We start from the raw sequence: 16,187 nt of genomic DNA on the forward strand, positions 1-16,187 counted from the left end.
TTGAAACTGTTTCATATAAGCTTTAATTTGACATGCAGTTCATGAATTACATCTTAAATCAGCTGTTACATTGAGGGACGATAACCAGTACTTGATGTCACAAGTTACAAAACATGTCATTTTGTACATGGAATAAACAATAACTGTTGAAATGCATGCATGAACTTGGCAATACTTTTTTTGTATTCACATATTCAAAGCTTGAGAAATGATCACTTTAATTAAAGGTACATTTCGGACCGTACCCTCTAACTGAACACACATCACTTGCACAGTATTGAGCAGGCACATAAAATTTAGCATACTATTGAATACGCCAGAGTTACAAGACAATGATCATACCATTCTCCAGAACTCCCAGAGTCCAAACACTAAGAAAGGTAGTGTAATAATTTCCTTCTATGGAATAGGAATCAGCGTTATTTCAAATTTGTGATAATTTTTGTGGTCGTAAGTAAAACTTTTAGTAGCTGCACAACTGTTAAACTGCTAAAAATAGTCAATCTTTATTGACTAATCAGGTTTATTACAATGACAAAACCCAAGGAGCTTACTTTTATACTTGTCAAAAATAAAGACTGTGAAATTATTGAGTTCAATACATTCGAGTACTTTGAGAATGCTTAAGAGTCTTGTGTCCATAAACAGTAATCTGTCCTTCTTCACTTAAACCTTATTGTCATAGGACACTAAAGTCTGATACAGACTGTCTCTACTTTGGTTCCCACTCAGACTAGTGTTCTGGTCACTCTCTCGATGTCCTGAAAGACCACCCTTAAGCTGCTCTACGTAATCACAGTTTTGATGAAGAAACAATACTTGGTCAAGATGTTTGGGCCCCAGCATAGCTCTCCGGTGGGCCACAGGTGACTCCCTTGGTGCAAAAGCACGATCAGCAGGAATAGCCGTAGCTGGGATTGAAAGATATTTGCGTGCAAGTCGGGCCACTGCGGGAAAACGGTGCTCTTTGTTACGCCACCAGTGAAGAGGTGAGAGGCTACGCTTGCACAGTGGCTCTGCTATGTAATTCTCCAGCTGCTGCTGGATTTCAGGCATTCGTTCAGTAGGATCCTCTCCTAGAAGAAGGTCATACATACTTTGAGGAACAGGACTTATTCGCATTCGGGCAGTGAGCTGCCGATCGCATGTCACTGCAGATGACAGTCCAACCACATTGGCTGCTCTTTTACGTCCACCAGTAGCTTTGGAAGGTGAACCCACAATAATATTTTCGTTAATGTGTTCAGGAGATGAGACAGCTACGAAATTCTCATTCTGCTGAAGTTCAATGCTGTCACCCTCCTCTGCACATGAGGTACATGACTCAGGGGAATCCAATGATGCCACTGTGGGAATAGGTAATTGGTCATCCAGTCCCAAAACAGCAGGTTCCCCAGAGGCCGTCTCATTCTCTCTCACTTCCAAGCCCCTGTCTATATCTTGGTCCACTTCTCGGTCATCTGCATAAGCCTGAACAGATAACAGCTCTTTGACCTTGTCGTGGAGCTTGGTGCGGGCATGTGGGCTGAGAAATCGCATCTCCTTGAATCTTGGGTCCAGGAATGATGACAGGACTGCAGGGCTGTCAAGCAAAGATTCTTCATCAGTCAGTCTCCAGCGCTTCTCCATCCCAGCACGGATCCTTTCCATGACTCCCCTGACCACAGGGCAGCTGCACTCAGCCATGTTCTGCCCCAGAATTCGAGACACACCTTGGAGGCATGGCATCAAGGAAGAAATCGAAGCATTGATGTCTTCACTCAAGAAAGATGCTGCAATGCGCACAGTTCTTAGCACCGGCACCAATTCATGTAATAAACGCCACTGATGGTCAGCCAAATTAGGTGCAGCTTTTTGCTCTTCCAGCACCGAGCTAACCACCCATTTAAGCTCCAGCAGTCTTTCACACATGTCAATAGCTGTGGCCCAGCGACCTGGGTCATCCAGGACCAGCCGTGCTGCACCTTTGTTGGCAGCCTCTGCTTTCTGATTTAGAGCTACTGCAGCATTAACATCATGTTGGAAGTGTAAGACAATCCCACGTGCATCCGCAAGTGCCTGTCTGACAGTCTCTACATAAAGCCCCTCTTGGACGCAGATTTTGAGAGCTTCCCCTGCACAAAGAAGTGGTTCCCAGCCCTCTGGAAGGGATTGCACAGGAGCATGACTGGGTCCAGGAAATTCCTGCTGATACTCCTGATCAAGTGTCATGTTCCCCTGCCTCCTGCACTCCATACCCCAGGGAATGTCATAAACAACACAGAACACATAACTCTCAGGAAGGTGGAATTCTGACAGAACGGCTTTTAGCGTGTATGCAAACTTGGCAGGCCCACTGTTGGTGGTGTTGCCTTTGTATTCTGGTATTGGACGAGTATCCAAAACACAGCGGGCCAGTTGCCAGTTAGAGTCAACAAAATGTGCACTGACAGTGAGGTAGAACTGACCACTTCCTTCAACCCTGCATCCTTCCACCGAACGCCAGTGTTCAGTGCAAATGGCCAGACAGCGGGGAGCAAGGCCGGTTTGAAGATGCTGCTGGAGGCATTGCTTGAGAATGTGGTAGCGATGCCACAGAAGGTTCCCAAGCAAAGAAGGTGATGGAACGGGATAATTTGGTTCAAGGCAACTAAGCAAGAGTCTGAATCCTCTCTCTTCCACCACTGAGAAAGGTTGCAGGTCTCTATACACCATCTCCAAGATAAGATCTGTGAAGAGACCTGCCCGCTTATCACTGCAACCCCTGGCAGCACTGTTGTTGCTGCCACCACCGTTGAGTGTGGTGTTAAGTTCATCTGGAGAAAACCTGTATGTCGGTTCTATATCCTGGTTGGGAATGGAATTAGCATTTGAAGTACCAAGTCCTCCTGCAGAACCAGGGACAAACGTAGTGCAAGTGTGTTTGGCCTCAGCTGCCTCGGCTGATAGTTCTTCATGCTGCTCCTCTTTGACAATAACGGGTACTACCGGCTGAAAGGACCCTGTCGGCACATCCACTGCCGCGTTAGACGTGGGGAATCTGCCATTAAGTAAAGTGGACGGGGCCATGTGTTGACGTAATGCTGAGGGATTTGGGACATCGGCTGTGTTGGGAGGTGGAACCGCTCCGTCACGTATGCTGTGCTTGCGTCCCAAGTGTTCTCTCATCGACGTGGTACTGTTGTGAAAGGACAACTGCCTCTTGCAGTGGTTGCACTCAACTCGATGCATACTAAGCTGGGTGTAGTGGTCCCACACTTTGGATGTGCGACGTTCTGAGAAAGGTAACATGCGATCCATTCTTCTCCTCAGAGTTGGAGTGCCGAGACTACCAGGCCGCCTTCGACCCGGGAACTCCATGTGTATGGCTTTCGTTTTGGTTTGCTAAGAGAGAAACAAAGAGTTAACTGTGTATAGAGTCTACAGTAACAGTCTCCACGCTTACTACAGTCATGGCATGGGGTTCCCCTCAGACATTTTCAGCCAAAAAGAGAATGAATGAGTGGCGTTTCATGTATACATCATGATGTACGTTAATTCCAGACACAACAGTGGCTGTAATAATACAAATATAGTCTAAAGTTAATTTAAACACCATGGGTAAATTAATATAAAGTGACGTTTTATTGTAAATAACTTTACTTCAATGTTGTTCCAGGCTAACGCTACAACATTTAATTCACGTAACAAATCGCGTGCCAATTCCGCGTAGTCCCTGCGTCACACTCTAACGCGCACACGCCAAACGCGTTTACAATCACGTTTCAAAACACCGCGTTTAAAAAAAAACCAAACAATACCCAAAGTATGAAGTTTACAATTCCAAAACGGCCTCCTTTCACATTTTGCGACCTCTACACCGGAAATACTTCCCACGGTTACTGACAGAGGGGCGGTGTAAATTATATATAAACAAAAAAAAAAGTCTCTGGAACGTATACGTGTATTCAAACACGTGTGCGTCCTCGATATACACGTCATACAGCACCTCATAGAGTATTAGACGTTACATACATTAACAATATAGACTATTACTTATATACAAGATCAAGAGTCATGTTTATGTATCGCTGAAATTAAAGGCTCGGTTTTTTGCGACGCTCCCTGAGATTTCTGGGTCAGATAGAATTTACTTCCGGTGTCTGAATGATGTGTGCATAACAAGAGAGCCTGCACAACTTTCTCAGAGATACTGAAGACGGCAGGACAGAGTGATATAAAATGGATTATTCTGGAAAAGAAAAAGAAGCAATGGATCTGGTTGCTGAAGCTGACAAGAAAATGAAAATGTCTGCGTCGTTCTTTGGCACGTTTTTCGGGTGAGTGGATTGTTTTTATTTTGGTAAGACTTGAGCATGGTGAACTGGGTTAAAACTCCTGGTTCCTGTTCACTTATACATTGTAGTATCAATCAAATTAGAAGCAAAGTCTATATTTTAGTCATATCAATAGTTTTCAAACAACTGTAGTGATGTTATGAAATCATCATCAACAACAACTACTACTACTAGAAGGGCATTTGGTAGAGTGTATACCTCCAACAAGCCACATATTTGGATTTGCATAAAAATTTAATCAATTGTTGTTTGGTCCATGGTCCACCTTTCCTCCAAATTTAATCCAAATCTGTTCACTACTTTTTGAGTTACATTGGGAACAGGGGGAAAAAATCCTGTATCCACATACATATCCGGATTTGCATCAAAATCTAATCAATTGTTCCTTGGTCCATGGTCCACCTTTCCTCCAAATTTCATCCAAATCTCATCTCATCTCATCTCATTATCTCTAGCCGCTTTATCCTTCTACAGGGTCGCAGGCAAGCTGGAGCCTATCCCAGCTGACTACGGGCGAAAGGCGGGGTACACCCTGGACAAGTCGCCAGGTCATCACAGGGCTGACACATAGACACAGACAACCATTCACACTCACATTCACACCTACGGTCAATTTAGAGTCACCAGTTAACCTAACCTGCATGTCTTTGGACTGTGGGGGAAACCGGAGCACCCGGAGGAAACCCACGCGGACACGGGGAGTACATGTAAACTCCACACAGAAAGGCCCTCGCCGGCCCCGGGGCTCGAACCCAGGACCTTCTTGCTGTGAGGCGACAGCGCTAACCACTACACCACCGTGCCGCCCCTCATCCAAATCTGTTCACTACTTTTTGAGTTACAGTGGGAACAGGAAAAAAAAATCCTGTATCCACATGCATATCCGGATTTGCTTCAAGATCTAATCAATTGGGTCCATGGTCCACCTTTCCTCCAAATTTCATCCAAATCTGTGTGCTACTTTTTGAGTTACGTTGGGAACAGAAAAAAAAATCCTGTATCCACATACATATCCGGATTTGCATCAAAATCTAATCAATTGTTCCTTGGTCCATGGTCCAAATTTCATCCAAATCCATTCACTACTTTTTGAGTTACATTGGGAACAAACAGAGGCAAAAACATAACCTCGTCCAACAAAGTTGGTGGAGGTAAAAACAACTGTAGTTACCATAAAATACCACTTAAACATATATATTTAGGGTGATTCCATGACTGAGCTGCCACTGATATGACATTTACAAATATATATGCATGTAAAAGACAGGTTAGACATAGTGAAAGTGATGTTTACAGTGTCCCTTTATGAACATTCAGAATCAGAACTAGAATGCCCTTTATTGCCATTGCATGATAACATGCAACAAAATTTACTGTCTCTCTTAAAACAAAGGAAAAACTGAACCCAATTTATTCATATGTACACACATTAAAGGAAGTTACCAGCTGAATGAGAAATAACTATAAAAATACAATATAGAATTTAAAGTGTATAAAATAATTTACAGTGACTTATGCAGTTATTGCACATTAGTGGATTGTGATTGCACTTGAGGTAAAATTGTTGTGGAGGGGGTGAGTTCAGTTTTGTTGGGAAGAAGCTGTTCATGGGTTCAGAAGTGCAGGCCTTTAAGGCTCTGTAGCGTCTTCCAGATTGGCAGTAGTGAGAACAGGTGATGAAAGGGATGTGTATTGTTCTTAACGATTATGCAGGCTCTGCTGAGGCAGCGAGCTCTGTAGATGTACTCCAGGGAGAGCAGGAGAAGTCTGATGATTTTTTTTTTTTTTTTTGTGCCGGATTAATAACCCTCTGAAGAGCTGCTCTGTCTGTTACCATATCAGGCCGTTATGCAGCATGTCAGTATGCTCTCGACCGAGCAGTGGTTGAATGACTCCAGCAGCTTTGCAGAGAGGTTGGTGTTCCTCAGAGTCCTTCGGAAGCAGTCTCTGTTGAGACTGTTAAGCATGAAATATTAATACTCATCATTAAAATGCTTGGAATATAGTTTGGATTACTACCTGTACCGAGTTCCACATGTATTCCTTGTGACCGTGTGGGTTTCCTCAGGGGTCTCTGGTTTCTTCCCAACTCCCATAAACATGCCAGTAGGTGGACTGGTTATTCTAGACGTGAATGGGCTGCTGTCCCATCCAGGACGTATTCCCAGCTCATGCTTGGTATTCCCTGGATAATCTCCAGATCCACCGCAACCCTGACCAGGATGAAGCGATTACTAAAGATGAACGAAGTGCATTTCAGTGTCTCAGAACATTCACTCAACCCTGTTACTTGAACACATTCACCTACGTGTCGTATGATAAAACAGGAAGTTGTGTTATCCAAAGATCGCTGGAAAATTGAATTTGTTCCCCTTTTTTCTGTTGTCATTTCTAGTTGTATTGTAATATCGAAAGATGAGGTCAGGTTAAAAGTATGACTGTTATCTGAACTATAAACGGCTAAATATTTATCAAAACAGTAAATCATTAGAATGTCCTTAACATGCTCAGGCAATTAGAATGGACGTGAGCTCATCACACTTTGTGTATTTTTGTTAATTGTAAAATTCAACAAAGAAGCTCCCAATAGTTGTAGTTGGAATAAAAGTGCTATGGGTTTGCAATAGGTTTTGAAAATATCCAACAAATAGCGTTGTAAACGTTACCAAAGTCATTCAAGTATGACCATGACTCGGCACTTCCATGAGCTGCTGCATTACCTCCTTGCTTTATCCGTTTTCTAGGAGCTCTTCCAAGGCAGAGGAAGCCTGTGACATGTACGCGAGAGCTGCGAATATGTTCAAGATGGCCAAGAACTGGCGTGGTATGTCTGCAACAACATTGCCACTGCATCATTAAGACACGAGTTGCTTTTAAAACCCACCTTGAGCATTTTGCTTGATTCATTATTTTTTCTTTCAGCTGCAGGCGATGCGTTCTACCAAGCTGCAAAAGTGCACCTGAAAACAAAAAACAAGCACAACGCTGCCGTCAGCTTTATCGATGCTGGCAACGCGTACAAAAAAGTAGACCCAGAAGGTGAACAGCTTGTTTTCTTGGTTTGAAGGAAATTTCATTTCAGTTCAAGTAGTGAAAAGTTTAATGTTTCTACTGTAACTGTGTGCTGTTCTTCCTTCAGAGGCCATCAAGTGTCTGACTCGGGCCATCGATATCTACACAGATATGGTGAGAAACCAGAGCCTGGGTGTTCAGTCTGTATGGATAGAACACACATTATTACACTGTAACAGGACTCACACTCTTTCTCTTCCTGAACCAATAAAACTGATTCTGATTCATTTTGACGTTATTCTACAGTCTCAGACCTCACGGTTATAAGATTCTATCTGACCATTTTCTTTCCTTCCTTCTTGTTTCTTGCCCATTTATTTATTGTTTATAGATTTAGTATAAATACGCAGGTGATTACAGAAAATCATGTGCACTGATTGGTCGAGAAATTTGGACTATTTAACAATTATTCACCGAAGGTGAAGTAAAATATCGGTGAATAATAACGGAGAAGTAGTCAAGGTTATTATTTAAATAATATTGGTTGGCGTTGAGTGGTATATCAGATATATTCCATTCAGCTAGCATGATATTGAACAAGTTGAAGATGAGTAGCTGAATGGAATATATCTGATATACCACGGAAAAAAGCTGGCCATTATTATTATTATTATTATTATTATTATTATACATGCACACACTTCATATCAGCATTCTCGAAGGCCAACACTAGCTTACCTGTGACCTGGTGCTGTTAGCGTGGCAGTCCAGTTACCTTCTAGCTGGCGTAGTGTTAACGAAGGCCAATGCTAGTGCAGTCAAGCTGAATATTATATATAATTTTTTTTTTTCCTGTGTAATTTACCTAATTACTTTTAAAATCAACATCAACTACGCACAACTGAGCAACCTGGCAGCCAAAATTCTCTCAAAATCTTCCGCTTTTAACGAAGCAAACTTCGCGGCCATGTTTGTTCACAAACTGTCACAGTCACTCGCTTGCATGGAAGTTTTACATCTCCAACGTGCCTCTCTTCCAGCTTTTTGATGTCCGTTGGTATGTTTTTCTCTTGTAAATATGCGTAAAGAATATATAATGAAGTTTTAGTACCCTTTCAGGTGTTCAGCGCGGCTTTAGTTTAAGTTTATTTATTTAGTGCTTAAACCTAGCAGTAGTATTGGATTAGCCTCGTCTTCTCTCTTCCAGACCGACAAAGAAATGATTGTGCGCAATACATGGAGGATAAGCGATATGATAACAGTATTGCATGTCATCCATAAACCCACTAGAAGGGAATAGAATACATGTTTTTATTCCATGGAAAAAGTGGCCTATATGTATAATAATCACCAATATTCACTAAGCCTGAGGCAGATAATTGTTTTAGTATAAATACACAGGTGATTATTTTAAAAATATCGTATTTAAAATTTTTTCCAAACTTCAAAAGCGGTATGCAAATGTAGTAACAGCACGGCGCAGACTTGTCACTTGTTTATGCCGAGTCTCACACAATCCTTTGTTTTGAAATCGATAAAATAAATCACAATTCCGCCTTACATTTGAATAGTTTTAGACCAAACTTCGTAGCATCTTTAGTGCTTTTAGGAACAGCATTTTCTTTAATCATTTGTAATTCTTCCTCACTTACGGTGACAAAGCGATCGGCCGCCATTTTGCCGAGTTGCTCGAGGTGATTATCGAGAAATTGTCTGAATCTCTCAACCAATCAGCTCACACGATTTTCTATAGTCGCCTGTATATTTATACTAATTCTCGATAATCACCTTGAGTGACTCGGCAAAATGGCGGCCAATCGCTTTGTCACTGTAAGTGAGGAAGAATTACAAATGATGAAAGAAAATGGTGTTCCTAAAAGCATTAAAGAGGCTACGAAGTTTGCTCTAAAACTATTCAAAGGTAAGGCGGAGTTGGGATTTATTTTATTGATTTCAAAACAAAGGATTTTATGTGACTCGGCGTAAATAAGTGATATAAGTCTGTGGCGTGCCATTTTTACATTTGCATGAAGCTTTTGAGGTTTGAATTTTTTATTTTTTTTTAAATTACCTGTGTATTTATATTAAAACAATTGTCTGCCTCAGGCTCAATTATTCACCGATCGATATTCACCTTCAGCGAATAATTGTTATTGTTTCTTCTTCCTTCCTTGCTATTTCTTGACTTTTTTGTTTATGTATATTGTTCCTTTTTTTTTTCTTCTTGACTCTTTCTTGACTATTTTATTTATTTTCTTTTTTCCTTTCACTCTTTTTCTTGAGTATATATTTATCCAATTTATTTGCTTGCTTATTTATGTATTTATTTTTCATGACTTATTTATTTCATTAATTACTGAACTTGCTTTTCTTAGATTCTGAAAAGAAATCAGTGTATTTTTGCCTCCTCTTATGATTAAATAAACCGTAGTGAAGAGAAGCTTTCATCCAAGTGGAAATGAAGCTCTTCCAATTATTTTTCGAAACACAAGCAACCGTCAGTGATGCAGGAAAACCTGCTGAGAAACAGGAACTAACAAACATTTATCAGAATGTGGTGGTGGTGTTTTTGTAAAGAATATTAAAATTCTGTCTTGGTGACACTTCTTCACAGATTAACTCTGCAAAGTAAAATGGGTATTTATGATGTAAAACACTTCCAGTCCTAGTCATTGATTTTGGTTGTACTGTATTTATGTTGCTGCGATCTTCTGTTCCTCCACAGGGACGTTTTACCATTGCAGCGAAACACCACATCACTGTAGCTGAAGTCTACGAGTCTGATTTACTGGACATTGATAAGGTGAGTGAGATCATGTTTGGATTTTCAGCTGAAGGGGGATGAGAGCCGCCAGTAAGCTAAACTGAAACACACAGCACTCTGTACTAATAGTAGCACTGTGAGAGAGAGAGAGATATATATGGGGCGGCACGGTGGTGTAGTGGTTAGCGCTGTCGCCTCACAGCAAGAAGGTCCTGGGTTCGAGCCCCGGGGCCGGCGAGGGCCTTTCTGTGTGGAGTTTGCATGTTCTCCCCGTGTCCGCGTGGGTTTCCTCCGGGTGCTCCGGTTTCCCCTACAGTCCAAAGACATGCAGGTTAGGTTAACTGGTGACTCTAAATTGACCGTAGGTGTGAATGTGAGTGTGAATGGTTGTCTGTGTCTATGTGTCAGCCCTGTGATGACCTGGCGACTTGTCCAGGGTGTACCCCGCCTTTCGCCCGTAGTCAGCTGGGATAGGCTCCAGCTTGCCTGCGACCCTGTAGAAGGATAAAGCAGCTAGAGATGATGAGATGAGATATATATATATATATATATATATATATATAGAGAGAGAGAGAGAGGGAGAGTAGCACTGTGATTGATATATATATATAATTTATTTATTTTGTTTTTTAAATTGTCAAGCCTTTTGAATTTTAATTTGCTCTGCCTTTATCTCTCTTCCATTGTTTGTAGTTGAGTCACTAAACCTTGGGTCCGAGTCCAGTCTCGAGTCCCCAGTGTTCAAGTCCAAGTAATTTAAAAAAAGTCGAATCCACTATTGAGTCGAGTCCGAGAACAAGACTCCAACCGCACCATTTGGCGGTGGCTGTTTTAGCGCTATTAACATTAGTTTGTTCCTGAACATGACATATGAACAGGCTGTTGTTCATACGTCATGTTCACTCAATGTGCATTCAGTGTGCATTCTCTTTATCAGGGAGTGTGAAGTATTCTGTCAGAGATGGTTGGGAGATGGATGTAAGTGCAGAAGGTGTGTTTATTAATACAAGTGAAGACAGGTAAACAATCCAGAACGGCAGGCAAAATCGTAAAACGGTGAAACAGGAAATAGGTCGAGTGACACACAAACAGGCTATTGTAGACTCTGCAGAATCAAAGACAAGAAACAGGAAATCTGGGATCAGGAAACCAAACAAGGAAATAAGGCTTGGTAATGTGTCAGCAACGCAACTCAATACTTCGCAAAGTAAGTGCGTTTTCAGAATATACACAACTTGTTCCCACTTATTGTCTGAACACTATCAGTGGCAAGTAGGAGGGCTTATGCGTGTGTGGTAGTGCTCATCCACGTAATTTATCATCCAGACAAGACCACTTCACAGCAAATTCAATGGCACGCTGATTGTGCCTTAATCCTGTGCAGGTGTGAGTCATTTATGGCGCACGCACTGTCCGGAGCGCACCCGAGAGTCTATCTGATGCACATGCATCAAAATTAACGTAGATATAAATATCTTCTGCCAAATTATTATGGCATGTGACAAAAAAATAGAGTCCTGGACTCGAGTACTACAAGCCTGCTCTCAATTTTTTTTTTTTTTTAAATCACAGGCAGTTGCGCATTATGAGCAGGCCGGGGACTACTACAAAGGAGAAGAGTCTAAAAGGTACTTTGAGGTTATTCTAAAAAACACACATGCAAATAATTCTTACTAAACACAGTCTAAGGTGATCGAAGATCTGTTTTTCTCTTGTAGTTCTGCCAACAAGTGCCTCCTTAAAGTGGCTACATATGCCGCCCAGTTTGAACAATACCAGAAAGCTATACAGATTTTTGAAGAGGTGTGTATTTCAACACCATAAAATCATACGCAACCTCAGGTTGGTGTTTTGTGTTTGTAATCATGTAAATGTGTTTAGATTGGGACCTACTCCATGGACAACACCCTGCTGAAGTACGGGGCTAAGGATCACTTCTTCAAGGCAGCACTGTGTCACTTCTGCGTTGATATGCTGAATGCCAAGGTGATTCGTATTGTTATTAGCAGGTTGCATTGACGCAGTCTTCTGGACAGGCTTATTGATTTATTATTGAAATCTTCATCAAATGTAGCTGGCTGTGCAAAGATATGAGGAGATGTTTCCTGCCTTCTCAGACAGCAGGGAGTGCAAACTCTTGAAGGTCAGCTTTAAAACGTTATTTTCTTGGCTTGGCTTGCTAGTGATGTGTGACACTCAAGATACTTTATGTTGTGGTTTTTTTTTTTTTTTTTTTTGCTATTATTTTACATTGATTTACCTTTTTATTCCTTTTTTTAAACAGAAACTTCTTCAAGCACATGAGGAGCAAGATGTTGATGCGTATGCAAACGCTGTAAGTTTGTTTCAGAATCGAGGATTCAGCAGCACTCTGGTGTTAATAATGTAGAATATAGTGTTAAAAGCTGAGGCAAACTTTGCTCTATGAGTAATCCTTGTACGCAAATTATTTGTGACCAGATCAGGTTCATGGATCCACAAATGTCTCAAAAGCTGTTTTTACACGGGCACTTACGCCAGAACAAACGTCCTGGCGCAACTGCCCGTCTAAACACTATTTTTGTTCTGGAACAAATTGACACTGGTGGGTGCAACTTTACGAGGTGGTGCAATTTGTTCCAGACACAACTTGTTCCCACTTATTGTCTGAACACAATCAGTGGCAAGTAGGAGGGCTTATGCGTGTGTGGTAGTGCTCATCCACGTAATTTATCATCCAGACAAGACCACTTCATGGCAAATTCAGTGGTTAATTCTTCTTGGATTTTTTTCCTTGTCAAACGTCTCCACCTTTAAACGATGGCGTTAATGCCCCTAAATTAAACCCCACTTTTTTCCTTGTACAAAGCAACAATCATGTTGATTGACCATGTGTTTTCAAACCATAGCTGATCCAAAAGGCCATAAATTAATGGAAAATCAATAGGATCAGCCAATTTTCACGGAATCTGCCGAGACTGAACCTGAAGATCCCAAAGGGGTGCGTGACGTCGCACATGTAACAATCCAGGTATCAATTTCGTTCCTGTACGCAGCAGCGGTTAGACCAGTCTCGATATGGAATCACGTTTTGGAGAGAATTCTGATGGTCATTGAGATTCTTATATGTCGGATGAAGGGGCAGATGATTATCAAGGATATTCCGGAGTAAATGATTATCTTTTCGAGCCCTCAAGACAAGAAACAGATGCCAGTTCACTCCGTTCACGACAGTCCCGCTCACCGCCGATAGTGCACCACCAGTCAGAGAGAACTGGAAACACAGATTGGTTTGTGGATTTTTATTCTAAGCTTGGCTGCTGCAAAATATAGGGAAAAATTTGCATGTACCTCAATAAATGCAGAAATATAATCTTTAAAACATACTTATTCAGTGTAATTATTGAAAGAAAATATGAAGTGGGCGATAATAGGGGAATTGACAAACTGTCCAAATGTCAGATCAAATGCCATTTATTAAATAAATGGGTTTTTTTTTCTTCAGTAATTTCCATGTGGTCGTTCTGGTAGTGGTGAACACTTGATGAATCAGATTTATTAGTAGTAGGTGACACGAAATCTGCCTGCTTCATTTGCACAAACCTCACCCTTAGATTCGTGTCATTTCTTGGAAATTCCTGAACTGAATATCCTGTTGTATATGGATTTGAACATCCAAACACAACGCAGCGCTTTCCCATCATTATTTTTGTAAGATTCCAACAACAATATCCAATTTCAGCGAGTAAACAAGCAGGGAGTCAGATGAACCGAAACGACCCAGATAACTGGGGTTCCACGTATGACGTCATGCGAGATTAGCCCTGAGCCCCCTGCTTTATTAATTAATTAATTTTGGTCATTACTAATGATATATTCATTTTAAAGCATTACAGTAAGGCATTACATACACTTTAAGTGATTCCCAAACCAGTCGCAGTGAAACTGGATTAAAGTAGTTCTTACCGTCATCCAGTTGCAGGGAGATACAGATCATTGTTTGCTTTTTCAATTTGAAATTCATCAAAAAGAGCTGATTCAAAGAGTCTATTTGTTCCCTGAACAACACATCACTCAAAGTGAATCAGTTTTCCAGAAGTGAAAGTTGGATTTACCGCCAAATCACCGAGCGTTTTAAATAGAAATGAGCAGCAAGAGAACAATAAACCAAGTTAAAAACAAGCTTCTGATCATTGATTTGCGCATGCACACTTTTGTGTTTTACCTGTCTGACCTCCGGTTTGTCACCGATCAAAAGTAAACGCGAAGAAAAGTGGGCGCAACTTGTTCCCACTGCCCGTGTCAAAGCAGCTAAAGCAATGATGACTAATGCAGGAAATGGACCGTTGTTTGTTCTCACTCTTAGGTGAAGGAGTTTGACTCGATCACACGGCTGGATCAGTGGTACACCACCATGTTACTGAGAATCAAGAAGACGGTTCAGGAGGACGAGAGCGATCTCCGCTAACACTACAGCTACCCATCAGTAATTTTTGACTCTATCAGCTGAACGTTAGAATGGGTCACTTCCACACTACTCTCACATTGATGAGCTGTTCCTGATCCCATGAACAGCACTGAGTAATATTTATTTAACTGCTGAACATTTTTCTGGGTGTGTAATGTTGATTTCTGTATAGCGTTTAAGATTCATGAGTTGCTTTTCGATCCCATATGATTTTTTTTTTTCCCCCAAACTATTAAATGAAAACATAAGACACTGTAACGTAATTTCTTTTCTGCCAAGAAGTAAAAGCCCTGCAGTATTCCTGTTAGTTGCTGTTATTTTTATATCGCTTTGATCACGAGTTAATTCTGGTTAGAGGTACGTTAGAGCGTGTAACAAGTCACCGAATTCATGATTCGATTTTCCCACAATGTTTTGGGGGGGAAAAATGAAAAGTTTTATTGCCAAATAAATGCAACATTTTGTTTTCATATACTTTTATCACCTTCAATATTCCTCTTGTTAAATTTAATAAATAAATAAAAACAATTTTGTTTCATTTTCTTAATAATCAACTTTACCCACATTTGTAAAGGTTGGAGCCATTGGGCCCACATTTGTAAAGGTTGTAAATGTAATAGCCATTTTGCTAAAATATTCCTTTGATTTAAAAATAAAAATTTCAAGTTATTAACAAATAGGCCTTTTCTTAATAAACTTTTATGAATGTGTACTCCCTCCATCTGGTTCTCTTTTCCTTAGTTTTCAGCAGTCTGTAAAAAGTTAGCTCTGATTTCTTGTTAAATCTATTTGTACAATCACACAACAACTCTCAGATTTTTTTTATCTGTTTTTTCAGCAGTTGAGCTGTGTTACTTCCACCTAAGCTAAAGTTGTGTGTATTCCTGCTATTGTACATTATTATTATTATTATTATTATCATCTAAATAATGTAATTACACCTTGGGGAAAAATTAAGATTACGCAGCCTGAAAATAATTTTTAAATTCTTTTCAAATCTGCATAAATTTGCATCGCAATTTGTCGTCACATGATTTATTGTTAGATGTCTAGTACTTTGACAGCTCAGCTTTACCAAACAATAAATAGATTTCATCAAAAATGCTTTGGAAATGCTACTTTTTAATCATACTGCAAAGATTGCATTCCTGCAAAGATCATAATATCCATACAAGACATGTTTGAGTATTCATTTGTTCAAATTGTTCATACCTGTATACAGCTTGTCTCATCTCATTATCTGTAGCTGCTTTATCCTGTTCTACAGGGTCGCAGGCAAGCTGGAGCCTATCCCAGCTGACTACGGGCGAAAGGCGGGGTACACCCTGGACAAGTCGCCAGGGCTGACACAGACACAGACAACCATTCACACTCACATTCACACCTACGGTCAATTTAGAGTCACCAGTTAACCTAACCTGCATGTCTTTGGACTGTGGGGGAAACCGGAGCACCCGGAGGAAACCCACGCGGACACGGAGCTCGAACCCGGACCGTTTTGCTATGAGGCGACAGCGCTAACCACTACACCACCCCTATACAGCTTGTTTTTCTTTTAAAATAAAATGTACCTGGGTACTATAATCTTACTCTAGCTGAGGTTCAAATATTGGGCTCTGAGTACAAATTATGTGAGAGAATCTGAGAT

General features: G+C 40.9%; 2 protein-coding genes across 3 annotated transcripts; one reads left to right on the plus strand and one right to left on the minus strand.

Annotated features, from left to right (window-relative positions):
* Positions 1-5: 5 nt before the first annotated feature.
* Positions 6-3,933, minus strand: si:dkeyp-117b8.4 (E3 SUMO-protein ligase ZBED1). Of its 2 annotated transcripts, none has more exons than XM_060913122.1 (2): positions 3,780-3,933; positions 6-3,363 (listed from the first exon to the last, which is right to left on the minus strand). In XM_060913122.1, the coding sequence occupies exon 2, from the start codon at positions 3,337-3,339 to the stop codon at positions 667-669; it is 2,673 nt and encodes an 890-aa protein (XP_060769105.1). In that variant the 5' UTR covers positions 3,340-3,363; positions 3,780-3,933; the 3' UTR covers positions 6-666. The 2 variants fall into 2 exon arrangements, with proteins under 2 accessions (XP_060769105.1, XP_060769106.1); XM_060913123.1 differs by lacking the exon at positions 3,780-3,933 and adding an exon at positions 3,622-3,772.
* On the plus strand, positions 3,919-15,216 carry napaa (N-ethylmaleimide-sensitive factor attachment protein, alpha a). Its single transcript, XM_060913125.1, has 11 exons — positions 3,919-4,298; positions 7,061-7,140; positions 7,239-7,355; positions 7,456-7,502; positions 10,054-10,131; positions 11,665-11,720; positions 11,811-11,895; positions 11,974-12,078; positions 12,167-12,235; positions 12,377-12,427; positions 14,438-15,216. Exons 1-11 carry the CDS (start codon positions 4,201-4,203, stop codon positions 14,537-14,539), a joined length of 888 nt encoding a protein of 295 aa, XP_060769108.1. The 5' UTR covers positions 3,919-4,200; the 3' UTR covers positions 14,540-15,216.
* Positions 15,217-16,187: the final 971 nt, after the last annotated feature.

The sequence above is a fragment of the Neoarius graeffei genome, chromosome 28 (assembly GCF_027579695.1).
Source record: "Neoarius graeffei isolate fNeoGra1 chromosome 28, fNeoGra1.pri, whole genome shotgun sequence".
NCBI lineage: Eukaryota > Metazoa > Chordata > Actinopteri > Siluriformes > Ariidae > Neoarius > Neoarius graeffei.

Bases quoted from the DNA above. Each gene is read 5' to 3' on its own strand.
- si:dkeyp-117b8.4 (XM_060913122.1), bottom strand. From the start codon at position 3,339: ATGGAGTTCCCGGGTCGAAGGCGGCCTGGTAGTCTCGGCACTCCAACT.
- napaa (XM_060913125.1), top strand. From the start codon at position 4,201: ATGGATTATTCTGGAAAAGAAAAAGAAGCAATGGATCTGGTTGCTGAA. The intron at 11,721-11,810 runs GTACTTTGAGGT...TTTCTCTTGTAG, and splicing joins AAAGGAGAAGAGTCTAAAAG to TTCTGCCAACAAGTGCCTCC. The intron at 11,896-11,973 runs GTGTGTATTTCA...AAATGTGTTTAG, and splicing joins CTATACAGATTTTTGAAGAG to ATTGGGACCTACTCCATGGA.